The following is a 27,605-nucleotide window of genomic DNA, read 5'->3' as shown; positions in this document are numbered from 1 at the left end:
TTAGCAACGCTTTAAATCTTATTACTCCCTGCTGTGTTGTCTCAATTTCAGCTTCTTCCAGAGTGCAGGTAGCTTATTCGGGATCTAAGGTCAAATTTTTTCACCTAAGCCATGGTTGAGACTGGCACTGGCAATCCCTGAAGTCTGCAAAGTTCAAAGCAGGGAGGAGGCCTTTAATCTAAGACTGAAATACTCAGGTGATGCGTCCAAAAAGTGCTTTCCTGCAGAGTAAGAACTGCCGTAGCTGGGCTGCAGAAGGTTTTAAAACTCTCCAAATGGCTGTTAACTAAACGATCTTAAATCCTGATGTGGCAATATGGAAATTGAAAAGTCAGTTTCTTAAATGAGACTACTTTAAAAAAAGAATAAACACGAGACACAAGACTCTGGGCAGTTGGATTGAATGACAGAGGTGATTCATTGAGGCCTTGAAGCCTATGAGTTATTTGGGTTTGCCATAGTTTCCAGTGTTTTTACCTACTTATTAGTGCTGATGTTTCACCCTAAAATAAGTTACCACATTCTTTTGTACGCTTTGACTATGAAGACTGATGTTTCAGTGTAAGTATCAAACTTCCTCCTTCTTTGTTTCAATAGTTGTTGATTGTTTAGACATAACAAGATTCACATTTTCCCTTATCATGATTTTACGGGAAGTGTGTTTTCCAAAACTAATTAAATCTCTGGGTAATTTTCAGCTATTTCACAGGAATCACTGAGAACACAGTAATTTTGCATAGCTGCTTTTTTCCCCTCTCATTTTTGTATTGTCGAATATTCAGGTTTTATTTGAATCTTCTGTATCCAGTTGTCTGGTTTGTGTGGGAATTAAACAGAAGATCAGTGTCATTGTGCTTTACATTCTCTTTAAACTCTCATCAATAGCAGGACCACACTAGTCTGTAAGTTTGTAATTTAAGATGGACTTGGCGGGGGTTCAAAGAGACAGGAGCTCTAGTCTGTCTCACTTCCCCTTGGAAAGCCTTTCTGATGCTGCCAAACAATATTTACACCAGCAGGGAGCTGAGTTTTGGAAAACTTTTCCAGGCTCTGAAGAAACCAAGCAACCTGAGACTTTGATAAGCCTTAGTAAATTTAAAAACTCCTGATGCTATCAGTGTGTAAAACCTGTGTTAGCCCATCAGATATCACGGATTTACAATTTGAGGACTGGATTTCAGGTAAGAGACAAAATTAAGAGCAGAGGTTTGGCAAAAAAAGTGTTATTTGAAGCAAAATTCTCCTATTGTCATCTCTGTTGAGCACTTTGTGGTATCTTACATTTCTGCAGTTACACCTACAGGTACTCTGTTCCACAAACAACTGAACATACTGTTTGCTAAGTCTGGTCAGTGCCTGCAGACAGATAGGTTTAAAAAGCATCAAGCTTATTTCTTCTTTTGGGACCTTCAGCTTTCTAGCTGTCTGGAGAGAGGGTTCAGGTGAGGTCATGTTTTCTCTGTCCCAGAAGAAAGGTTTTCTCCCCTTGCTATGGGGTCTGGCAGTCCTTTTGAGAGCAGTTCTCCCCCTTCCCATCCCTGTTTTGTGGGGCTTTTTGAGGACAGATTTCTGAAGGGGATTTCCACCCATGATTCTGGGTGGGTAACAGGCAGTAAAGAGGAATTCTAGCTCCCTGCTGCCTGGTTTCTTAGCGTGGGACCCTAAAAATTATTTTATTTCCCCTTTTAAGTATGAATTGAGTTCTAAAAGCAATGTTCAACTGAACTCTGTCCTTGCCAGGCATCTCATCCAGTCGTGCAGCCTTAACCCAAATCCAGATTCAGATCAAGTGTTACTCCTATAACAGCATCTCATATTTGAGGATCTGAATGACAATCTTGCCAATCTCGTATCACACAACTCAAGACTTCTTTGCAAAGGACAGGGGAGTCCTGAAGTGCAGCTCCCTCCTGCCCTGGTGTGTGTGTGTGTGTCTCTGCTTCCCTTGTAATCTGCCCAGAGAAGATTTCTGAGATACTTGAATGGCTGCCAGGGTCTGCATGGGAGGCAGGGCCTTGGCATGTGAGCTCTGACACCTGATGCTTGGTCTGCATTGAGGCAGTGCCAGCTGGATCCGCTGCCTTCTCTATCTGGAGTTATCTGATCGGCCTGCTGGCTGTGGGATCCTGCTGGTCTTCCTCATTCTTCTCCCTGTTGCTAAAACAGCCTTGCCACCACCTCCTGCCTTCTCTTGAGTTTCTGTCCTCACACCTTCTGGCCCCTTTGTCTGTGCTGGTGTCAATGGGCTCAGATTATTTGGGTTAACAATCCTTGTGTCTGGGTCACCTGTGTGTATCTGTACAGGCACCTCTTCTGAGATATGTGACAAAGAGAGTCTTTTACGTATTTTCAGTAATGCTCCTGGGGTTTCCAGACAGCTCCTGCACTCAGGTGCCTAGTGGAAGCAGATTAACCTGTTCATTCCTCAGAAAGCAACTGAGAAAGGGAGGGAATGCCACATCCTCCTTCCCTAGTGGGAAGACCTGTGAGCACCAACCATCTGCATTTGGAGTTGTCCAGCCTTCCAGTGCAGATATCCGGAGCTGAAGTCCTGCTGCAGCATTCCCTTGGTTTCTTACTAGCAGCTTCCATCTAAGCAGTGACAGAAAAAATTGAGGCTGTGTTAACTAAGTTTTTAGCTAAAATAGCTGCTTGACTTTAGCAAGAGAACTTCCCATGCCCAGCCCATCTCCCAGAGGTCCTTTCACACCTGTGTAGCCCTGGGAGTTTGCTACGTGTGGATGTTGTGATGTGGTAATCTGTCTGCTACTGTTCTCCCAGGGGCTGTTTAATTTTGCCAATAGGGTGGCTGCCATCAGTCACATTCATTTTGGTGGGGTTTGCACTGAAATATGTCACATAGAAGCTGTTGGGTCACCCAGGTATCTTCTTGATGCAAGTACTGCTGAATGAGGGGAGCGGAAGAGATTTCCTTGTTACCAGCATGGAGAAAATGTACCTCTCACTATTCCTTGCTGCAAAGGGAAGGGAGGAATCTGCTGTAACTGCCTTGGCCCTGCTTTTTGTTCTGCTTTGCTGTTGCAAGGGCTTGCTGGGGGCCTCAGGTGACTCCTTGGGGGTGAGAAGGGCCATGCGTGCAGTCAATGGAGGTGTGGGAGGAGTGAAAGGAGGTCAGGCTGGGCTTTACTGTGTCCTCGTGCAGGGTTTGCAGGACCATGTGACAGCGTCTGATAACACTGGTGTTCCCCTCGTGTGGCAGCAGGGATGGTGCAGCAGCTCTGGAGGCAGCTCTGCAGCAGGAACTGAGCTGTGGTCTTGTTGAAAGAACCCTCTTTTCTTACCAACTCCATCAGGCCACATTGTTCAGTGAGTCAAGTGGAGCTTGAAAAACAGCTATTTCCAAAAAAAAAAAAAAAAAAAAGAAAAATACTTTAATACCTTTCTGGTAGTTATGTTGCTCAGGCTTCAACCTTTTTGTCAGGACAGGTTCAAACAAACACAATGTCCTTTGGGTGGGTCTCTGGATTTCAGGTGTGCCTTCTTCTCTGTCCAAGCCACTTCCCACAGCTCTCCTGTGCCCAGGGAACAAGGTCCCTGCTGAGCAGGAAGAGGAGCAAGTGCAGACCTCAGAGCTGTTGGGGGTAAGGTGGGCAGCCCACATGCTCAGTCAGAGCCATGGGGCTTGGACTACTAAAAATCATGGGCACAGGACTGTGCTTCAGGGTTGGCAGCAGTGAGCCCATGCCGTGCTCTGCCTCAGTGACGGGATCTGCCTTTGCTTGTTTTCTGCCATTTTAAGATAATCCTTGTTTAAATTCCTGCAGGCCCTTAGGCGAGCTGGCCCTTAGCAGCAGGCTGGCACCGGGTGAATCCCGCCGGGCAGGACCCCATGTGTCTGTGGTGTGGAGTGCCAAGCGCCGGCCTCGCCGCGGTGTTGTGACAGACGCCGTCGCGTGTCTGGTCCTGCTGAGCCGGCACCACTGGGATAATTCTGAACAACGGATGTTTGCAAACTAAAGCTGATAAATGCCATAAATACCGGCCCCAAAGGGCAGCAATCCAGGCTGGTGGTTCTCAGGATGCTTGAGATTTTGTGATACACGGAGTGTTTTGTAGTAACTGTGTAATTCTTGTGCCACTGACCATTCCTTGCACTACTGAATAAAGAGCAAAATGTCTGTAATTCCCCCAACCCCTTTCCTGGAGTATGAAAACCTTTGTAGTGAAAAAGGAAGTTATCTGCAGCTACAGAGAAGTACATAGGTTCAGAGGTTTTGCTTATTTTACTTTTGGTAATTAAATTGTCATTTATTAGCCAAGCAGGGAGAGAAATCTTGGTAAACTCTCATCATCCAGGAAATCCCAGTCTTGAAACAAATACGTAGATAGGCACCACTTTCCAAAATCCATGGAGACTGTCACCACTGAGAATCACTTTGATGACACATTTCTACAAGAGTCAACAAGACGGAGAACAGGAATAACATTATTTTAATAGGTATTTTGCAACAAACAACATCTATTCCGTATTTCTTAGGAAGGGTGTGTCTCTTTTTAAATGATGTTTTTGTACATTTGGCTTCCTCTCCCATTTGAAACATTTGGCTAGAAAAATAATTATAGGCTACTATAATTACTAGTCAGAGTGGAGAGATCTCTCTGTAGCCATGTAGTAGATGGGATGCTTGTGTGCTAAATTCACATTTTGGAGAATGCTCTCTATATAATCTAATGAGATATTCCTTCTTGGTTTTCCTCTTGACTAAAAATGGTGGTGCTCATCTCAGGACTGGGTTACTGCCTGGAATTCTCCATTTTTCCCTGTTCTGTCTCTACAGACAAATTTTCTGGTCAGAAGGGAGTTATGCTGGTCTCAGTAGTTAATCTGCTGAAGATTTTTTGTGCTCTTTGCTTTTTTAGAAGACTTGTTTTGTGAAACAAAACCAGCAGATAAATTCTGCTAGTTCCCTCTGAGTCACCCAGCAACAATGGCAAAACTGGTGGGGAAAAATGGGGGGAAGAGGGGGATTGGTGAATGGGCATTGACCTGAAGAGCTGACCCAGAGGACACTATTTCAGGTGCTTCCAAAGAATGACTGCTCAGTTATTACCCCCAGGTACCCCACACTCGGGGGGGAGGGGGGGCATGTGGTTGCCAGGAAAGGTTTCTAAAAGTCTGTAAACAAAGTTATTTACAACTGGTGCTCACACAGGCCATGGTTCACTGGGCCTGAGCACTGAGATACGGCTGGCTGGCAACAGAGAACAAAATAATTATGAAATCAAGAATCCACTCAGACACAAAACACATTTATTAAATTATTTTGCCTTGTAAGAAGCTATGCATACCAGAGAAATCAGAACACTGGCTTTCCCACCTTATGTATCATCTAGCCAGAAAATGTACAGCTCCCAGATACCTCTGAGCCCCCTCACCCTGCACTGCAAACCTCAGTGGCCCTGTACCAGCAAGAACAAGACTGGTCATCTACTAAATCTGGTGCTGATCTCAGCTAACCAACTTCCTGTAATATCAGCAAATATTTCTGCTTTTGTAAATCTGTTTTTCCCTCCATAACGGGGTGCCAGCAAGACCAGGAATGCTTTGGATCCAGGAATGTGCTATTTGGCAGGAGGAACAAAGAAATTGCTCACTCAGAAGGGCAAAACAGGACTAATGGTTTTGTCTGCTGGGGAGAAACTGCACAAAAGGCAAGCCAACAACTCCTCCCCGCCATCAGAAAGATGCTGTTGGATGCTACTTTTAATGGCAGAAATTTATATTGGTCATTAATGAGAAATGTCTTCAGTAACTAAAATAAAGTTGGATCCTGAAACACTTCTGTGGTTGCAGAGTCTCTTGATAGATACTGCCCACTGCCCACTAATGTCAGGCTCTCCCTGGACGTGACAGGGCAGCTGCTGTTCTTCCTGGCCTTCTGGAAATAATCCAGCTATGATGTGTTCCTGATATCCCTGAGCTGCAGGGCGTTTCATTCTGCTGCTCCAGGCAATTTGATAAAGGCTCCTTCCTCCCACTCCAGAGTTAACCCTCCCAGACTGTAGCTGAATACCTTGCTGCAACAATGCAGCATTCAGTAGGGATCATGCCCATTTGCTTACTTAAAATGTGCTCAAATTATTTGTTTCATAAAAAGGAGCAATTAAATTGATTGCATGGTGTTTTCTGAGCCAACAGCAATAATGGTAGGTATGTATCGGGGTGGTTGCTACAGCTCTTTATAAACAAAGTTATTTTTAAGAATTATTATCCTTTTCTTGACACAAAGATTTTATGCAGCATAAAATAAAACTTGGTTTCCATCCATTAGAGAAAGAAGGGGAAAGTCTTCAGCTGATACATAGTATAAGAAACCACGAATTTCCATTTGCACTGCTGCACTGTCCTTACTCCACACCTACAGGAAAAGTCAATCCTTTTTTTTTTTTTCTTTCTCCCATTTGAGACCACTGGAGTTATCCAGGCCTTTCCATGCTTTCCTATTATTTTACCTCAGGATCAGATTTTTCATTCAGACAATTACAGATATGGACAGCATCTACAGGCACAGTTCAGTCTTATCTTACAGGAAAAGGAAAATGATCTTCTATCCACCCCATGCAGGGAGGTCCCATTGTGTGTGGGAAAGTGGTACCTGTCACTACTGTCTTTGCCTGGTCAAAAGGCACAGCTATCACCAACTGAGGCTCACTTTTAAGTCAGTTCCCTGCTCTGTCAGATGTGGAGTGGCCCGTGCAAAGGGTTCCCTGCACAATGTCAGAGCCACGTGCTGTGAGCACACTAACCCTGCAAAGAGAAGCAGAGGAGAAAAATCCCACAATATATGACTTATGTATATTTGACCCTGGCAAATGATCAGCTGCTGGAGGCCTGGAGCATGACAGTCGGTTATCACAACTGTCCTGACACAACACTGCTGGCTTGTTTGAGTGCCCTGCCCTGCCCAGGGCACTGGCAGCTGGCACTGCTCCAACACCCCAGAACCCACCAGTGCCATGGTCTGTTGGGTATTTAGAGGTACTTTTCTCGTGCCCTCAGCTGCCTTTGCTGGGGGACTGGATTTCTTCTACTTGGGGAGAATGAGACCCTACCAAATCCTGTGATTGACAGGAAGACACGGAGGAATGCAAACATTCCCGTTTCTTTCCTCCTTCAAGGCGCATAAAGCTGCAGTGGAGGACGGGCCATCCCTAGTGATGGAGAGGAGCCTGGGCAGCACTTGGCAGGAGAGGAGTGTTCCTGCTGGGCATGGGGAATCTGTCTGTGGAGCCCCTTCATGGACGTGAACACCTGAGGGATGCACATCCCTGTCCTTGGTTCTGGAATGACAGCAGTTACCAGCCCTGTTCCCATGGGCATGGGAGTCACAGAATCACAGACTCAGTTAGGTTGGAAAAGACCTCTGAGATGATCAAGTCCAACCTATGACCAAACCCACCGTGTCAACCAGACTAGAGTTCCAAGTGGTCTTTTCTTAACCAGGGACGGTGACTCCACCACCTCCCTGGGTAGCCCATTCCAGTGTCTAATAACCCTTTCTGTGAAGAAATTCTTCCTGATGTCCAACCAAAACCTCCCCTGGCACAGGTTAAGACTATGTCCCCTTGTCCTATCGCTGGTTGCCTGGGAGAAGAGCCCGACCCCCACCTGGCTACAACCTCCTGTCAGGGAGTTGTAGGGTCCCCACTGAGCCTCCTCCTCTCCAGGCTGAACACCCCCAGCTCCTTCGTCTGCTCTTCATCACACTTGTGCTCCAGCCCCTTCACCAGCTCCGCTGCCATTCTCTGGACCCGCTCCAGCACCTCAATGTCCTTCCCGAATTAAGAGGCCCAGAACTGGACACTGCCACCCTCCCATGGAGTCCTGAGGGGACGGGGAACACCCCGACATCGCGGTGTGTGGAGGGGAGGGCCAACTCTGAAGACCCTGGAGAGGGGATGTGGGACAGCGCGGGGGACACCCCCACCCCGCTGGGAAGGGCACAGCCCCGCCGAGGGCCCCGTTCCGGCGAGGGACTCCCCCTGTCCCGCTCTTCCCCGGGGGCAGCGGGGCGGCCGCACGGCCACGCTGAGGGCGGTGGCTGCACCGCGGCCATGTTGAGGGCGGGGAGCGCGGAGGGCGCGGAGGCGGCGCCGGGGCCGCTGCGGGCGCGGTGCCTCCCGCTCCCCCTGCCCGCCACCACCGCTCCGAGCCGCCTCTGCCGCCGCTGCTCCGAGCCGCCCGCAGCCGCCGCCGGCGGGGCCGCGCTCCATGGCGACCCCCAGCCCCTGCATCGTGGTGAGTGCGGCGGGACGGGCGATGCCGGGGCCGCTGTGCCCCGCCGGCCGACGAGGGGGGTCCCGCCTGCCGCCCGGAATGCGGAGATCTGTGAGGGAGCGCGGGGGGTGCCGCGTCGTGTGGTGTGTCGTGTCCCGTGCTGTCGTGTCGTGTGTCGTCTGTCGCGTCCCTCAGCGCCGCCGCTCCCCGGAGTCACCTTGAGGGCAGCCCCGGCCTCCCTGCCAGCGCCGGGCCCGGGGCTGCCCGTCCCTGCCCTCGCTGCCCCGGGCCGGGCGCGTCCCTTCCCCGCGGGGGCCGCGGGTCCCTCGGGGTGGGATCCCGGGAACCCGGAGCCCGGGGGCGGCCGGCGCTGGCGGCTCTGGAGCGAAGGTGGATGAACTTCCCCCAGGGCTGCACAACTTCCTATTCCTGTTGCTGTTCGCGGCGTGCGGGAGGCTCCGGTCGGGAGGACCCCACGTGTGTGTGAGCCGGGGCTGCTGCCGGAGGAGCAGCATCCGGGGGATGTTCTTTATATTTTTGCGTTATCGCCGCATCTGCTAAGGCGCTTACGTGCTCGCTTTTATTAATCTTTTTAAAGCCAGTGCCGGTGCTGATGAAGTGCGTGCGGTGTCTGGTGGCCGGGAGCTGTGCCGGCCGCGAGGTTGCGACTGTAAATCCCTGCAGTCCATAAAAAAAACCCCTGGTAAAACCTGTAGGAAGGGCCCATTCCCTGTCAGATGCAGAAAGGAAGGTTTAGTAGGCACGCTCGATACAACGTTGGTTCTGAACCACAGGAAAATACCTTGAGTTTTGGGAGGGACCTGCTTTATTTCTTAAAATAGCAACCTGCTGTGGTCTGCAGGGACCCATAGCAGGGACTCGATGCCCGAGCCCTATGTGTGTGTGCAGCTCACACAGGGTCAGTTTTGGATGGGAGTTTGAAATACTAATGAAATTCCCCAGGTAAAATACTCATTAGGGGTTACACAACAAAACCCCCATGTAAACAGTTGGCTGGTCACTGGCCAGGTAAGTCCTTGCACGGGCACTGAAATAGGATTGAGTCCTGCGAAAGTAGCTGTATCAAAATGGATACTTAAAATGCCCACCCTGGTGAACTGTCAGTGACAAGCTTCTGTTTTCCCTCTGCAATTCTTTTTCACATCCTGGTGTTCAGCTGCATAACCAGAGAGTGAAGGAATTAAAAAAACACATTGTCATTTTCAAGCTGCAGCATTGTTAAGGTTCCAGGAAGGCTCTGCCTGATGTGACAATGTGCCGTGAGCCTCAGCAGTGTTTGGTATCATTATATACATTTGCTAATCCCTTGTCCTAATTAACATGCACTTGCCAATGTTGCAGGCTACTTCATACAGGGAGTTTGTCCATGTGGAACAGGTTGCTGAAGGCTTGAAATTCAGATTCTGAAAGATCTTGAACCTCCCCGTTTTGGAGAGGGTGGTCAGAGCAGACTTGCTCCTCAGCATCATAACTTGCCGTGCTCACGTAGCTGTCTTGTCCTGTCCTGAACACTGGCTCATGTGTTTTGTTGTGATCTGGTGTTGTGGAGATTTGGAAGGTGTCCATGTCAGAACCTCTGCTTGCTTAATTGCAAATGCAGGTTTTGCATTACATTAGGAAAATCAAAGAGGTTAAAAAGCTCCTTGGTCATTTTTTTAATGGAATATAGAGTTTCATTCAGGTGAAGTACCTTCACTTTCCCGCTCTCCGGTGCAGGAGAATGTTGTGGGACTTGGGCATTGCGTAACAACTCGTGGTATTTCAAGTAACCCTTGTGAGCTGTTAGATTACACTTTGTTTGTGTTCAGTGTGAGTGATGTTTTCAGGGAGGCTGATGAGTGTTGTGGGTTTGATAGTTTTTACTGAATAACGCAAAGTCTCACCACAGATTAAGGCTCTTTAGAAATCTCACCTTATTTCCTTTTCAGATTGGTGATGATGAACAAGGCTACGACCTGGATTTGTTCTGCATACCTAAACATTATGCAGATGATTTGGAAAAAGTCTATATTCCTCATGGGCTCATCATGGACAGGTTTGTTTGACTTCAGACAGTACACTGATTCCATGACTCAGGAATAAACAATCTTCCAGTGATAATTTTGCTGCCTAGTGACTGTCTAAATAGATTACACTTAATTAGAGACTAGAACGTGCAAGTGCTAATTAACTCTCTTTTTTTGGCTTCTAAGAGTTTGTGCATTTTCAGTCATGCTATTGTTTGAAAATTGGTCATAATTCTCAAGCAAAATGTTGTGGTAGGTAGCAACCTATGACTTTCTTTCCAGTGTTCCTTTGATGTTTTACCTCCTTAAAACGTAATTAGAAGACGTTTTGTTGTACCAGTTGAGTCTGAAAGCAATTATAGTCTCCTGAATTTCCATCAGATATTAATAAAAGTAAATTATTAATCTTGTCATCTTAAACTTTCTCATGTTCATGTGGTAGGTAAATAACATCCTGCTTTCTCCTACCTTCTGGGAAAGACGTTACCCTCCACAAATATAAATCTATTGCTTCTGTGGTTGCTGAAATCTGTAATGTGCTGTGAAGTTTTATCTTGTGTGATCAGAAATTAGTGCATAAGCCTACGTAGCATTTTTGTTTTATTTTGTGTTTGATAGTTGCTAATTCCCTTTAAGAGAATCAACAACAAATTTGGTGAATTTAAGCCATTTATGAGTGGCACTGGGGGGATCTTCTAGGAGATCTTTTGACTAGGAATGCATCTAGATTTTGCATGGTCCTGTTTGACTAGATACAATGAACATCCCTTTAAAAAAAATTTATTTTTAATTATTGTAAAAACTTTGCACTGGAAGTCCATATAGAGCAAAAAATTGGACAAAATACATGTCATTAAGGAACTGACATAAAGTTTATAATGGTTGGCTTTCTCTGAGAAACCTGCTGTCAGCTGGCACACAATAAATGCAGACCATGCTTTCTAAAATAAATTGCAAGATAAATTTAGAGACAATGATTGCAGAAAAACAGTGCAGTGTTCTCTTGCTCTGCATTGTTGGTATTGTATTCTGCATTCAGGACAAGTTTCTGGCCTTCTGACTTGGCAAATAAACTCTTTAGTTTAAAATTTGAAACTTTTCTTGCTCCTCAGTAAGGGGTGCTGCCTTTTGGCTTGTGTTACATTGCTCTTTGCATGGAAGCTGAACCTGTCTTTGGAAGGAGAAACACACCTTTGTGTCTCATATCTGACAGCCAAACAGTTTCAAGGGGTTAAAATTTGCTTCGTCTGAGTGTGATGTATGAAAACAAGATCATTTGGCAGCACTATTGTTGGACTAACCTTGAACAGCAAAACTTAGTTGACCAGTAATGTGTAAAAGTGCCTGAAATGGTAAACAAATATTTCTGAGCAAACATATTTCCAAGTTTGATGCCCGTGTTTGCTGCTGTTCACAGTACAAAACACGGCTGCTGTGGTAAACAAATGAAATGTTTTGACAGCTCACTCTTCCTTGGTTTTGTTTAGGACGGAGAGACTGGCACGAGAAATCATGAAGGGCATGGGAGGACACCACATTGTGGCACTCTGTGTACTGAAGGGTGGCTATAAATTTTTTGCTGATTTATTAGACTACATCAAAGCCCTGAACAGAAACAGTGACAAATCAATCCCCATGACTGTCGACTTCATTAGGTTGAAGAGTTACTGTGTAAGTATCTGTGCAGTGCTGTGCAATTTTTATCTGTTTGACTAGAAATGAACAGAGGTGATTTAATATTGTTACTTCCAGAATGTGCTAATATTAAGCAAATAATCAAGGGAACTAAGAGTCATAGGCTAATTTACTCTTTCTCTGCCTTATTATATAATGCGTTTTCTTTTAGACCTTGGTTTCTCCTCAGCCCAGTAAAATCCTTATGGAGAGTAGAGAGTCCTTTACTTGTTCATGTCCTTTACTTGTTCAACAATTTCCTTTCAGCCCTCTACCCCATCTCTAAAGCTGTGGCTCAAGACTAATACAGAGGATTCTCCTGCAACTATGATTACAAAAATTTAATTCTAGGAATTATGTGGACCAGACCTCATCGTTGAACAGGATGATTTGAAAGCTGCAAAAACTGTTACACCCAAGTTCCCTATCCCATCTTTTGTTTGGCTCAACCAAACAATGAGTCAAAGTAGTTGTATTTGGCCTTGAAGAAATGCTAGATACATAAACTTAGAATTATGATTAGTGGCCCCTGAATGTTGGCCACCTTTTCAAGACTAGGCATCTAGGGTTGCCTTGGGTTTACATTTTTTGGGAGAATCTTTTAGTTCTGAACACAACTTTATAGGGAAAGTGAACATTCTGTAAAATGAGGTAACTTGCAAGTTTTATAGAAGGAAGCACAAGGTTATGTTGTGCAGGTGTATGTCAGCACTGTATGATTCCTGACTTTCTGACAGCCAAGTCTCATGTTTTTGGGATTTCAGAAATTTATGATGTGTTCCCTAAGACCACCTGTAAGGTGGAATTAATGACATTTTTTGGTTTTAGTTTCGAATGTTTCAATACATTGTTTCACAGTTAGTTCTGTATCAGCAACTTGTCATTGAAGTCAGCGCTGTGGGTTACTTGTTGCAGCTGTAGAGGAGTGCAGAAAGCATTAGAAAATGGAGATAACTGACTTGGAAACTCATCCTTTGTTTCATTAAACTGTGGAACCCAGAGATGGAGTTATTGTGATCTATTAATGTGTCACAGCAAAGGCCAGAACTGTGTGGGGCTTTGGTCCAGTCTGTGCAGACAAGCAGCCCCAGCTGCCCGAGGCAGACACACCACTGCCTGTGCAGGGGTTACCTGGAGACCACAGTCACGTTTGCAGAACATGAGGCAGTAATTTAGTTATGTACTTTAACGAGAAGGCAAGGCTGGGCAGAAGGGTTTGTGCCAGCCTTTGGTTGTATCTCACAAGGCACTTTGTGCTTGTGCACTGTACTAACGTCAGCGAGAGAGAGCAGCAGTTTGAGCCTCTTTCCTTCTATTCCTCCCAAAAGAGGAGGCTCCTGCCACCAGTCTGCTTAACTGTGAAGCCCCCACAAGCCCATATATTCTGCCTGTAAAAACCACAGAAAACTCTATTACAGGATAATAGGTTAAAGAATAGGAAATGATGGCTCCCACCTTTTTTTTTTTTTGTAACCCTGGGACAGGCAGTTGTATGTATCTTCTGCTTTCTCCAAGGAACACTTCCAATAGCTTACTTAGCTTGTTTAAACAAACAAGGTAAAGACTACACCCTTTCACACTCTCTACTTTCTAACTTGGAAAAAAATATTGGAGAAATGGTTTGAAACACCTGAAAAAAAGCCTCTGTTAAAAAGCAAGGCTGCCTTTTTACTGGTGTTTCAGGCATGTTTCAGTTTATTTCTTTACTACAGCTGCTTTTGTTTACTACCCCCGAGAACTACAGTGCCTTGTTATTAATAGGGGAGTGAGCAACCAAGTAAGTTTTATGGAAATTAAAAGCCTCTTTTTGTAGTAAAAACATGTAGATGAAGAGAGAAGCAGAGAAAGCCAGACAGAAAGTTGTCTAAGCAGAATGTTTTCCTTGAGGTGTTGGCTTCAGGGTTTTTGGTTTTGTCAGCCAATTCTATAAAAGAATGTTTTCTTATTCTAGATGAGTTAGGAGCTCCTGTTACCTGATGCCTCCACTGCAGTATTTACAAGCACTTCATTTCTGTAGACTCTCTTAGGTGGTTATTAATATCCAATCTTAGGTCCTTTAGAGTGGATAAGAATGTCCTAACATGGACATGTATGTAGCAGCTTGACTGGGTCTTCCATCAGAAATAGTGTTGTAATGCTAAATCTGCTCTGTAGTTTTGACCTGGGCTTTACTAGATGGATGGATTTGTGTTTAGTGATGTGAAAGCCACCACAAGCTGTAATGGACAGTTGGAAGTGGAGCTTTCGACTCTCTTGTCACTGTCTCTGGGTATGATTACTAGATCATCCTGCCTGCCTCTACAGATGGGATAAAAGATGTTAAAAATACCCTGGTCGTATAAATAAAGCAGCTGAACTTTTGTAATGGTTCTGTAATTGATGTAATCGAGGTTCTATTCTTGTTTCAAATCGATCATTTAATATTTACAAGCATATGGGGGTTGTGTTGCAATGTTTTTTTGTGTTGCAATGCAAAGTTCATGCTGTTCTGCACCCAAAAATAATTCTCTAAGAATACTGACATGATCAAGTTGTGATTAAACTTTACTCGTAACTCCAGTTTTCTGAGTCCTTACAGATGAATTTTAATGATCTGGCAAGCTGTTAAGAAATGGAAAGATAGTGTTTGTGAACAGATCCAGCTCTCAGTATTCTTGACAAGCAGTTCATTCTGTTTGTGTTACAGGAATAATGGCTTTTTACCACTCTACTGCATTTAAACATGGAAATGAGCAAATGTTGCTTATATAGTCATGAAGGGCAGCCAAAAGACAGTGGATGTGTTGTGCTGTCACTTGGAAAAATAGGGATTTTCAGTGGAGTACATGGTAAACTCTGGTTAGACTGGTCACAGCAGTATTCTGAAAGGTCTCTGCCAACCAAGCCTTATAGCATAGATGCTGTAAGGAACTTAAAATGCCTCTTTAAAAGGTGATCTTGGAGTCACTTGAGTCAGGAGTTGTGATCTTGTAAAGCATTATTGTTTTCCAGCAGTGACAACAGGGAGGCAGTGAAAACAGATCTAAACAGTAAAACTCTTATGTGTTAAACCACGAAGCATTAAGGTCTTACCAGTACTGAACTGGGAAATAAGGCTCCTGAAGATAACTAAAACATTGTTTAATTATTAAACAAAGTTCTTGCCAGTGGAAATCTGGTTACAGCTGGTGTCAGAAATCTTTAACTGTTTTTTCACCCTTTCATTGCTCAGGAACTCAGCACCTGCATAGGCATTTAATATGACCCGTGAGACACTGTCAAGGTTTAAAGTCAGTTGAGTGACTTTAATAAACTGCAAAGATTTGTGAAGCACTTCTAGCAGCTGTTTTTATCTTTCCTGTGTAACAGTTCATTTACATTTTTTTCACAGTTTAGTTTTGCTGAAGCAAAATGCTCTGTTGTAGTGATGGTGTACTTGTGTTGCTATCCCATTGCTATAAGAAGTAATTTGATCTGTTACCAATATTTGCTGTAAACTAGGCAAGCATAAGCTTTTCTGGCTATTTTTGTAGCTTATAGTTCTCAATAGTAATCTGTGCCTTGTTTGCTGGCTATTCTTCTTATGATTGCTTATTCTTATTCAGAGTAAGGCTTTCTAAGGCATTAAAGTTTAAAATGTAAATTACCAGCTATATGGCAGCATGCAGCTTGGAAAACAAACTGCTTTTTGTCCTCTTTCCATATCTGTAGGGAATGCATAGCAAATCCTAGCTTTTTAGATACATATGTATATATAATGGTCACACATGAGAGATGGTGCCTGCACTGATGCAAATCTCTTGTCAAACAGTCTTTAATCTGAAATACCATCTTTGAAGTTGATCACTTGTAATTTCTTAGTTAATAGAGAGATGCTGTTTCTGAAAGCATTAACATTCACTGGTTATGTGCTTTGCAATTTTGACATTTGCTGCAAGAAAAAAATTAGTTTGACATTTACTGCAAGGAAATAATTAGTTTTATTCTGGTAATGGTAACGCTCACCCTTGTCTTTCTTAGAATGATCAGTCAACTGGAGATATCAAAGTCATTGGGGGAGATGACCTCTCAACCTTGACTGGAAAGGTATGACTCTTTGTATGTTTAAAAGCAAGTAAACAAACAAACCACTAAAGAACCCACATACCTGCATGATTTTAAGGCTGCTCTTTTGGTGTGTGAAGATTATAGGTTTAAAAAATGGAAATGTTTCCTTTAAATATTCACCACTGTGTACTCAGAGTGGATAAGCCCCATCAAAGCCATCAGTTTAGTCTGAACTTAAAAAATCCTCTGTTCACTGTCTTTGGTATCAGCAAAGTCTTAGATTTGTTTTTCTGCAATGCCTGAGAAGAATCTTGTGTAGGCTGTTGTCTGCAAACTACCTTTGAAAGAGACTGGTGTTATTTCTTTGCCATACTGGTGTTCCAGTGAAGTAGTGGTAGTTCCTGTGACAGGCAGTGACAAGAGAAGGAAATGGGAGAATGTAAATTGGGAATCTGCTTTTCTCCAGTGATTCAGTGGAGATCACTGAGCCAGATGTCAGGGGTTAAAGCATCACTGCCTCCTGCTCTGTCAGAACACAGCACTTTCCCCTTCTCTTTACACATGTGATCTTTAAGACATGTATGTCTCAGTTCAGTGTAAAGGATGCAGGTATGACAGAACTGTACATGTCTGTTAGTAGGACACTCTTTGCTTCAGAAGAATGTGAATTGTGTAGACTCTGTTTTGATCTCTTTTGCATATATCTGGAATTTTCAAAGTCTGAATAATGTAAAGACCACTTTGTACTCAGTGGGAGCTGTTGAGGAGAATCTCAGGTAATTGTTATTAAAGCATCACAAATGTTAACTACAAAGAATTTGCTGGTACAAATTGTGTAAACATATGTATATAAACATACATAAATGGTGGTACAAATATTTAACTGCACTGAAAATTAACAAGTTATAGAGATTAATAAGAAATTGTATGTTGTCTAGATATTAATGGATTTTTCCTTTTTTTTTTCTTTTTCTTGCTACCAGAATGTTTTGATTGTAGAAGTAAGTATTATGTTTCACTTTGCAGTTCTAATGTGTCACTGGTTAAAGAGTTCTATTAGAAGTTTGTTCTTAAGCCAGAAAACCTACAGTTTCTGGCTTCAAGTCTTCCAGCTTCTGATTTCAGGCCTGAATTTTGCAACTGGTCTCTGACTTTGAACTAAGCCGTGTTTTGAATTCTCAAATTGTGTTCAACTGCTATATTTAACAAGGAAAATAACCATCTAAAGCTGTTTGCATTTGCTTTCAGTTTTCTGGGATTTTGTCAATTCTAAAATGTCTTTTGTTCCCCCCTTTTTTTCTTTTAAAAAATAGCCTGAACAAACCAATATGAAATTTATTATTGTCCTGGTATCATAGCAAGCTATGAAACTAAACTGCAGAGGTAGAAGGAGGTTCCTGGTATGAGTATCCTAAAATATGCAAAAAACAGATCTAAGCCCAGTGTCTCTTTATGTCATTTATTTAGCAAGTAGTGACATTGAGAACACTAATTCTTAATGAGCATTTTGTAGTTGCTAAATTCCCATTCCTCTGTCTTGTCGTGGCTCCAGGTACAGTACAGCCCAGTTTGATTGCCTAGTAGGTATTGTTGTTTAATTCTTGCTTTCATACCTCTTTCTTGATGAACAGCATTGCTCGTGTTCAGCCAGTATCACTTTCCTTAAGTACAATTGACAATTTCAGGGTAGGGAAGCAGCAGCAGTAGACAGGAAAAGTGGATGTGCAATCTAATAGTGTGTTAAATCTCCAAATAATGGAAATGGCATGTTTGTAAGGAAAGAAACAGCTATGGCAACTGATTCAGCAGCCAAAGGGAAGGATGTTTCTTCTCGTCAAATGTGGCTTTTATGTATTATTTTCCTAATTTGAGAAGGTTATATTATTCCACAGGAAGCACATTCAGTTCCAAAACTCCTACCAAAATAGTGTGGTACAGCAGTCATTGTGTGACCAGTGGTGTCCTTTGAAGTACATTTTGCTTCAGATAGGCAGATATGTTTAATTAGGTATCTGCTCCATTTCAGATGAATGTAAGCCCCAGATTAGGTTAGTTTATCATTTGTTCAGTGAATCATCTATCCAATGACTTGTCTTATGCACTGTCAAATATGAACCCTTTTATCAAGCACCATTTTAACTGTCAAACAGTAAAAATGCACGTTTGTTGTGGGTTTAATGTCTTGTGCACCAGAGCACAAGGCTTTTCTCTACTGCATCCCTTTAATGTAAAAAAAAAATCTGTACAAAATAGAACTTCACCTCCAATAAACAGCTTATCATACAACACAAAATCAGTAATAGGTTCTGGTTTTCCCTTGGACTTTGGAAGTAGCTACTTCTGTTTATTTACCAGCTTTGATTTTTATCTATATGCATGTATGTCTTTAAGTTCTCTTGAGTTTATAACCATGATTAAAAGCATTAAGTGTTAATGGTATTGCTGATGGATGCTCTGTTGAATTTGTTGTTTGATTTTTGTTTTAATTGGGAGTCATGGGGAAATAAGCTGAAATCAGGATATTGCTGCTTCTGTGCTATCTGTCTCCTTCACTTCAAATAGCCTTTATTTCAGGCCAGGGTAAGGACTGTCCCCCTAAAGATCCTATGATTGTTTCAGTCCAAATGACAAATCCACTTCTGATGCCTCAGTTATAAGCCATATATTATTTTTTTCTGCTTATATGTGCAGTAGATGGGATTAAAATGGTGCATGATTAAAATTTTAGTGTGTTTTAGACTTTAGAAGTGCACCCAGATATTCCCAGTGCTATTTTTCCAGCTATTTCTTGAATCTGTAATGTGCATTACATTCCTCCAATTGCAATAATGAGTTGTTCTGCCTGTTTTCCCTTCTTGCTTTTCTTTCTGTTGCATACATCTGTCTGTAACTGAGCTCAACAGCAAGACTAATCTTACCTGTACCATACTCAAATTAAACTTTGTCTCATGGCTGCAAGGACCACAAGCCACAAAATCTCCAGAAGGAGCCAAGAAGGTCATTGCAGTAACTGCTGGTTCAGCGACTGCTTTCAAAGCCACAGTTATCCACAACAATTAAGAACTCCTGTTATTAATAACTCCTGTGTGTTATTAATTAATAACTCCTGTGTGTGATCACGTTACTCAGTGTGGTTGCATAAGCACAGCAGGGGTTACGTGTCACCTTTATTTGGCTACAAGCATTTTTATGGGTGTTTTTACAAACAGTAGTTTGCCATATTTTCATGCTCCTGTGAACGAGCAATTTCTGTGGTAGAACCTTGAAAATGCTACTCTGATGTGTTTAATATTCTGTCTCACGTGAGTTTTTTATTTTCAGGATATAATTGATACTGGTAAAACAATGAAAACGTTGCTGTCTCTACTTAAGCAGTACAATCCAAAGATGGTGAAAGTAGCCAGGTAAATTCTTAATGATTATTTGTGCTGGTTTTCACCTTAAGAAGGACACATAGTGTAAAAAAAAAAAAAGCAAACCAACAAACAAAACCAAATGTAGAATACATTTCTATGGAAGAGAAAAACAGGAGGAAACATTTCTGCAGCAGTCATATATGATGCAATCTGTTGAAGTTTAGTACTAAATTAAACTCCAAAACCACTTTTACTTGTTATGAGAACATGCATTTGTTAGGGGTGCTGGAAACACTGTTCTTCTCAGTCTTATTGCTGGAAGAATTTCAGTGCTTCAGAAGGGGATAGCTTGTGCATGCCTGGGACATCTCTTGCCTGATCACATTATGGTAAGATTTGTGGTGTTTTACCACTGAAGTCCAAGTTTAGGAGTTGCTAGAAGAATTTCAGCCTTTTGAGCTTAAGAGAAATACCCTCTCAAGTTGATAGAGGCATTTTCAACACAACTTTAGTTTGTAAATGTAGACTTTTACTGGAGAGGACGATAAAAATAATTAGTGGTTGTCACTTACCTGTATGTAACATCTCTCCGAAGATGTTTGTTTCTGCTGGCACTATCTGCAACGTCACTACATTTGTGCAGTGAAGACCTTTTTTTAGTTTGCCTTCTTTATTGTAGAATTAAATTAGTTTGCACACTAATATTAATGTTTGTGCAGAGGGCATAGTGCAGCTGAGCTTTGGAGGTCATTCTGTGAGAGTCAGCCAGCCATATGCTCTTCTGGGCTCTTCTACTTAGTTACACCTTTATTCAGTTAGTTTTCAAAACATTTCATAATTAAATAACTTGCAGCCAACAAGAAATATTGAGGATAACATTATATTATTAACCAATATCAACATTCCTCCTACTTCTTTTTAAATTGTATCTGTTGTGCTGCTGTGCTGTGGTTGCCTATTTTCCAATAAAAGCATAATGATTGCTGGGGATTAGAGATAAAGCAGGGCTGGGTGTAATATCTGATCACTTGTGTTGCCATAACAATGTCAAAGCAGTTGTTAGATGTGTGAGAACAGCTCTTCTTGCTGATAATCTGGGGGTGACCTGCTGAAGGTGAGGCTGTTGAGGATTTCTCCCTGGCCAGATTATAAATATCTGTCACTGAAAAGTGTCACAACACAACAGTGTAAATTGTAAATATAATACAAATGAGCAAAGACCAGTTTCCTGTTGTTTAAACCTGTTGCAGTAATTTGGGTCTACCAAAGACCTGAGGAGGTAAACATGATCATTCTAGATAGTTCTTAGTTACTTCACTTGCCTCTCTTCTATTTCTTTTCCTCTTTGTTAGTTTTTTTTTGTTTGTTTTCTGGTAGTGGTGGTTGTCGGATTTTTTTAAAATTTTTTTATTTTCTTTTTCTCAGACAATTAAGGAGTTCTAGCAGGGAGATGTGAATTAATGCTAATATGATCTGGGGGTTTCTCTGATCAATTCTTACACCAATTCTCAAAAGTTAAGTTTCCCAATTGGAAGTTCCAGCAACCGTCTGAAATCGAGACTGGGACTCTGGCAAATGAAGCCCCACGTTCAGGGGTGACCCAGGAGGGAAGGAGGTCTGTGCTCAATGCACAGAGTTATGCTGATCTCTGCATTTACATTCAGCCATCAACCACCCTTTCTCTTGCTCCCAAAGTCTCTGTATCCCAGACAGACAAGTGTCAGGCCTGTGGGATTGTCTTCTAAGGTAGAAATGCTCACCTGAATAAGGAGGGAATCCAACTATGCTACAGTGCCCCCTGCTCTGTATCTCCCTGCTCTTTGTAACCTCTGACTATTAATTCTGAAAAGTGGAGCAGGTTTGTATCCCCTGATCATCAGAACCCATTACATTTTCTTTATGGGGATAATTAGTGCTTCCAGTGAAAAACAGTTCGGGGCAAGTTGCTCAAGTGCACCTGAAGTTCCTGACACACATAAAACCCCCTTAAATCACCTTTCACCATGGAAATGCATCCAGATCAGTATCTCCAAGCCTTTTCCTTGCAGACCCACTAGTTGTCCTTTAGGGTGTAAATCATTCACGATTCTAGGAAGCTGTGATTTTGTCATTATGATCATCTGTGCCTGCAAATAAAATAATAGTTTAATATATGTGTGGTTATCCTGTCAGTTATGCACATTTAGGTCTACTTCAGCTTGTCTGTCATCAAAACAGTATAATATATTTGTACCTGGTGCTTTTCCATGTTTCAGTTTTACATTGGTTTTATTTGACAGTTTGTTGGTAAAAAGAACTCCTCGAAGTGTTGGATATCGACCAGACTGTAAGTGACTTTTTGACAACCATTATTCATTTTTATAAGTATGTCAGTGTATTGGCAAAGTGCAAGAATGTTCCAAATAAGTTTTCACTAATGATTCTTGATAGATTTTGCTTTTATTTAGGAAGTTTAAATATTTGGAATGTATTTTGATGGAGTTCATCGGGATTTGTATCATTTTACTGTATTGAAAACCAAACTTTGATATTTTTGGTCTAGATTACACGCTTTTCAAGTGCAAATTCTCCCAGCTTGCATGTAGTCAAATGCTTTGGTCAGCAGAATCTGTTGGATTTGGTCAGCAGAATCTGCTGGATTCACCTTTTGACACATTTGGTAGTGATTTGGGTGCCTAAATGTAGTCACTTCATGCTGTTTGGATGTCCCCAGGAATGTAGGACAACCACACGGAGTAGCAGGTCTGATAAAAGTTAAGGCTGGTTATGTCTGGGCATCTGAATTACTCCTTTCTTGTATTTTCCTGTCTGTCCCAAGACCATTAAGGAAGGAATAGTATCCACAGCAGACAATGGTAAGAGAGCAACAGCTCCTCCTGCCTTGGGAAGGGCTGTGTGCTTTAAGCCTATTCCAGAGGCTAAATTCCTGTTAATCTACACCATGGACTTTCACTACAGAAGTGGAGTGAATTTAGCAGCAGAATCACATCCTCTTCCTCCTCCTTTCCGAGGTTGTATATTGTTTTAAAACTGAAGTTTTTTTGATACCTTAAAGCTTCATTGAGGTGTTCCCTTCAGTCAAGGACACCCCTCATTCCTGAGATCTCATTATAGGCTTAGCTGGGCTAATGGTGCCTTTGGAGCATCTTGCAGCAGATGACTTGGTTTGCCATCTGTCCACAGAGACAACCTGTCCAGAGCAGGACACATGAGCTCTGAAGGAAGAGACAACAATGGCTGGGCCTCCATTTTATCCCTGTATTGTGAGGCCAAGTAAATGCTAAATGTCACCTTAATTTAGGAAAGACTCAGGAGTCTTTCCTTTTGGCATGTGGGGAGAAAGCCATTTGGAAGTTTTATATTGTATATAATTTAATTTTGGTAATTTTATAGTGTGTGTGGGCAGCTTGGACTGAGACTGCCTGACCACTGATGAACTGTCCTGCTAGAGCTGTTCAGACAATCTATGGAAGAGCTGATGTTCTCTTTTTAGGCAGCTTCTCTGGGAGATAAAAATCACAACCAAAACCAAAAAAACCCAAACCAACCCACATTTCTGAGACCTGCAAATGACCCTTCCTTCAGCCCTGCCTGGGGTGCAGGTCCAGCTCCCAGAGGTGCTGCCTTTTGAATTGTGCTGTGAGGGGGACTTGTGCTGTGCTCACCAGTTCACTCCTGCTGCACTGGCATGTCAAACATGTAGGAAGTGCCAGGAAGTATTGGCACTTTTTGTATGTATTTACAAAGTTAGAGGAAATTTTCAAGGAATTTTATACTCGTAATATTCTGTCTATAGATTTAAGAGTTTCCATTCATTTCTTGCATACTAGTAGCCTGCAGCTGTGTGGGGACCAATAAATACAGCTATTTAATTTCCTTTAGTTTGCTAAATCAACAAAGTAAGTTAAAATTCTAAAATAGGTGGAATATGAATCTGAGGGTACTTGAGTGGAAAAAATAAAATGAGTTACAATGCTGACATATCTATAAAATTCCAGATTGTCTCTGTAAAAGGCTCTAGTGAACTCTAGGAAGTTCCTTTCTAACACACTGGTGACTTATGGTCTTTTTCAGTTGTTGGATTTGAAGTGCCAGACAAGTTTGTTGTGGGATACGCCCTAGATTACAATGAATACTTTAGAGATTTGAACGTAAGTAATTTTTCCCGTATGTTTTTGTCCATTTAAAACTAGGGAGGAGGAAGGAAGGGAAATCTCCTCACATCACTCTTCCTCCTCTGTAAATCATGCCTCATGTTCCAGTCTGTTCCATTGGTGACTCAACAATGGGAGCAAGTCCTGGAGCAGCAGGACAGTGTTTGGAGCCCTTATGGAACTGAAATTTGTTTTGCTGCGTGCACGAGGGGGGCTGCACATCTGCCAGCTTGGAAATAATGGGAAGTTCATGTGAAGTTTCTTGTCTTACCAGACGTCTACAACAAATAAATGCATTTGCTTAGTTATGTAAGAGATAAAGAAGAGAGTTCTGAGAAGAAGTTAAGAAGGGCTCACTTTTTGTTCTAAGTCATTAATTCTTTTATCTGGGTCTCGCCAGACCCAGAAGACATTGGGTGGGACAATTAGAGGGAGGAGAAAGAAGGCGATGTTGAGATTTTTGGACCAAAAAAGGGCTTAAGTTTTTCTGCATAAACAGTATCACAAAATCCTTTTGTACGGAAATGTGTACAGCACACTTGTATTGTCGATGTCAAATGTTGGCCTCTTATGTTACTTTTCTAACAGGAGCTTTTTATTTTGTTTTGTTCTAGCATATCTGTGTGATCAGCGAGACAGGGAAGCAGAAGTACAAAGCATGAAAGCAGAGTTCAAGTGCTGTGACAACAGAGCTTTGAAATGTTTTGTTTACTGAGTCCTATCTTTCACAGGCTTCAGCTCTGGTACACCAGCTACACTTGTAGAATGCCCCAGCCCCATTGCTTTATGCTTACTATAATTTATTGCATGTACAATATAAGAGCTCGTCTTGTTCATTTATATTTTAGAAATGTAAACAACTAGTGCAGTTCTGCACTCCTTATTTTGATTTGCACTATGACTCTACCGACTTTCGCTGCCCCTGGTTGGGTTGTGCTGTTTGTGAGCTCCAGAGTCTAACTCTTGCAGTGGTAAATTGCTTAAACCTCATCAACCCAGAACTGAAATAGTTCAAGTACTGTAAATGTAAAACATTTTATGATAGGGAAGTCTATTAGTAATATTTTTAAAATCTGTAATTTAAGTTTTATATTTTAATGCACAGATGTGATTGTGATTAATGGATAGTTGCACCTTTGGGTGTTATAAAGCATGAGGAACAGCCAGTTACAGTATCTGTAATCTCCAAGGAGCTCATTCAAATCTCCAGGAGTTGCCTTATTGCTGTAAAGGAAGTCTGCGTGGAAAAATGTCTTTTTCCTTTTTTTCTTTTTTTTTAAAGATGGAATGACAAAATAGAATGTTTAAAATCTAGTTTTAGTTGAGCTGCCTATTTCTGTTAGATTTTTTTTCTTTAAAAATATCCATCGATCTGTGGAATTGCCTTTTAAATTTAAACAATTTTAATATATTTGTGGGGGAAAAAAGTATTGTAATGTTTACTTTACAAGATCTACAAAGCAAAGTTCTTTAAATAAAGGCTGTCTCTTTAAAATAAGCCCCACATATCTATCCCACTCATTCTGTATATTAAAGTGCTCTTGAAATTTCCTTCTCAGTAATATTGCCCATAAGTGTTTGTGACAGTGGAGGCAGACTCTACATTTGTTACCTTTGTAGAGCTCCTGGTTAACATAATCCTGTCTATGAGAGAGATGATAAAGTGCTGAGGGAAGATATTGAAACAGTTGCATATTTTCTAACCAAACTAGATTTCAGAGAATATGGTTTAAGCACTGATCTTTGTTCCGTCTTGGCAAAAATGAAGAGTAGAGGTTCCATGTTCATTAAACATATCCATGTGGGGAAAAAAAAAAAACAAACCACAACCATTTTGTAAGTAATCATTTTGGTTTGTTTCACTAACACTTCTGTTTGTGTGGAGTTTGGTTCTGGCCACGGCAGCCCAGCTCACACCCGTATTTGTGCCGTGCTTTTTGGGTCTCATTCTTCTGCACGTGGATTCTCCCACCCTATCCTCGGATTTAACGCTGCTCAGTGCTTACACACAACGGAGTTTTTGACAGATTCTGTTTTGAAAGATTTTTCTGTGGTTTCGAAGTTTGAGTCTTTCCCAAGTGCTTCACACTGTTGCCCATCCATGGCCTGCTCAGGTACAGCTGCAGTAGTTAATAGCAGACCTAAAATATGAATTCACACACTGTCATCCACATCAAATGGCCTCATTGTATGAGAGATCTATTTGTAAATCAGAATTCTCATTACAAGTGTTAGAACGCTGGTCATGATTATACTGTACTTTTGCAATGTTCTGGGTAATGTTCCAAAGAGCTTTTATCTCAGTGCACTACAAAGTCTGATTGTATTTCTCAACGTTTGTGTATCTGCCTTTTCAAGAGCCTGTGACTTGTTGCAAAAATGTGCAATGCATCTCCAAGAAGAGGAAACACAAAAGCAACGCAAGAAAATATAAACCCACTTGAAAATTATTGTATCTACTCAAGTTTTCATTAGCTCTGGTTAAATTTAAGGTCTAATCTTAAAAAACAGTGTTTTCTTCAACCTTCTTAGTAATTCCCACCTCACAATGTGTTTTAAAATAACCTCCTGGCACCTAGAGAGTATACTAGGTGGCTTAAAAGTATGTATTCACACACGAAAACAAGAAGTATTGATGATGTTCAATATTTTTTAGGACTTAACTCTTCAATTAGTTGCTCCTGAAATGTTTTCCTATCATGGATAAGATGGTTATTTACATGCTGTGATTTGGGAAAGGGAGGAGGGTTTGAATTAGTCATAACAAGGGGTTTATCTTTTGAACCATAGCTGGAGTGGGGAAATTCCTGGTCTGTTGGGGGTAGGGGATGGAACTGCATGGACTGAGTGGTCACAGAAGAGGTTTGGGAAGATACTTTTGAGCCACACTGACCCTGGGGGCGATGCTGCAGGAGCCCAGGTCTGCCCTCTAACAAACCTCACCTGTGTCTGATGGAAAAGGACAATATTAAAAAAAAAAACAACTTACATTTCAACTTTTGGGGAACAGGCACTGTTTCACTTCCTTCACACAGGTGTTTGTCAGATGTTGTTCTCTATGAAAATTATTCAGAGAAAAAGTTACCCACTCCACCCTTCTAGAACAGTTCTAACTAATGTAGCCTTTCACAGCACCTGTGTGTGTGCTACAGGGAGATAAATCCTCAGGTGAAAAGAGTTGAAAACATAATTGTTACTTTTATTCAGTCATTTTGGTTAAAAGACTAGGGGTTTAGTAACACCTTTGCAAGTTAAATGTCAACTTTATACAACCCAGACATATAATGTTAAAGCATTAGGAAAGCACAGAGGAATATGTTGTGTTTGAACATTTATGTGGCATTTGAAATTCATTATAGTTCCACATTTTATGAATCACAAATGTATGCTGAAAAAATAATTTTGACTATTTATAGGCTTTGCCATACCATCTCTGCCTGTGACATCTGGCATTTCTGTACATTTTGGTAACTCTTGCCTGCCACAGACAGAGATGTGATGAAAAGTCTTTCTGTGAACTGAGCTGGCAGTTCACTTGTTTTTGGGGGGTTTTTTTGGCAGTTCTGGTTTTGAAAATTGAGGCAAATAAGCATCTTTGAGTTGCCTTGTAATTGTATATCCTGACTGATTAAATGTTGGTAGTGTTTCATTGTCTGTTATGCTCTGCAAATCCTGTCAAGTGTGCACTAATCCAGCAGTGAGGAGCTGACACTGCTTACGGGGAGCTGGTTACAACTCATTAAAGGACTGTCTGCTGTGCCTGACTGCCTTTAGTTCCCCTGCAGGTTGCACCTTGTAAGATCAGATCTTGGCTGCAAGCACCTTTATAAGCTGAGACATCACAGTGGTCTGTTTTTTTCGTTCTTTCTCTTTCTTTCTTTCTTTTTTTTTTTTTTTTTTTTTTTAATGTCTTTAAATTAATTTAATTTCCCAAGCAGATGTAGTTTGATGGGGAAATCGCTTCTCAGCTCTGTAGAGATGCCAGTACCCAGTGAGCTCATGTCACTGCAGGCACCAAGGTAAAGAGGGTAGAAAAGCACAAAGACTGAACATGACCTAAGAGCTGGCTGTGAGGGTTTTCATCCCTAGGGGAGCTGAGGAAGGGGTCAGGATAGCAACTGCCAGGGGA

At 42.1% G+C, this 27,605-nt stretch overlaps 1 protein-coding gene across 5 annotated transcripts; it reads left to right on the top strand.

The window, feature by feature from the left end:
- Window positions 1–8,173: 8,173 nt before the first annotated feature.
- On the top strand, window positions 8,174–25,923 carry HPRT1 (hypoxanthine phosphoribosyltransferase 1). Of its 5 annotated transcripts, none has more exons than XM_027645255.1 (9): window positions 8,174–8,260; window positions 10,189–10,295; window positions 11,754–11,937; window positions 15,940–16,005; window positions 16,950–16,967; window positions 19,288–19,370; window positions 21,578–21,648; window positions 23,397–23,473; window positions 24,091–25,923. In XM_027645255.1, the coding sequence occupies exons 1-9, from the start codon at window positions 8,234–8,236 to the stop codon at window positions 24,136–24,138; spliced, it is 681 nt and encodes a 226-aa protein (XP_027501056.1). In that variant the 5' UTR covers window positions 8,174–8,233; the 3' UTR covers window positions 24,139–25,923. The 5 variants fall into 5 exon arrangements, with proteins under 5 accessions (XP_027501056.1, XP_027501058.1, XP_027501054.1 ...); XM_027645257.1 differs by having other exon boundaries at window positions 21,602–21,648; window positions 24,091–24,937; XM_027645253.1 differs by lacking the exon at window positions 8,174–8,260 and adding an exon at window positions 8,282–8,350 and having other exon boundaries at window positions 21,602–21,648.
- The last annotated feature ends 1,682 nt before the right edge of the window (window positions 25,924–27,605 follow it).

This window comes from Corapipo altera, unplaced genomic scaffold (genome assembly GCF_003945725.1).
Source record: "Corapipo altera isolate COAL_440 unplaced genomic scaffold, ASM394572v1 65, whole genome shotgun sequence".
NCBI lineage: Eukaryota > Metazoa > Chordata > Aves > Passeriformes > Pipridae > Corapipo > Corapipo altera.
This window is presented reverse-complemented; position numbering and strand designations above follow the sequence as displayed.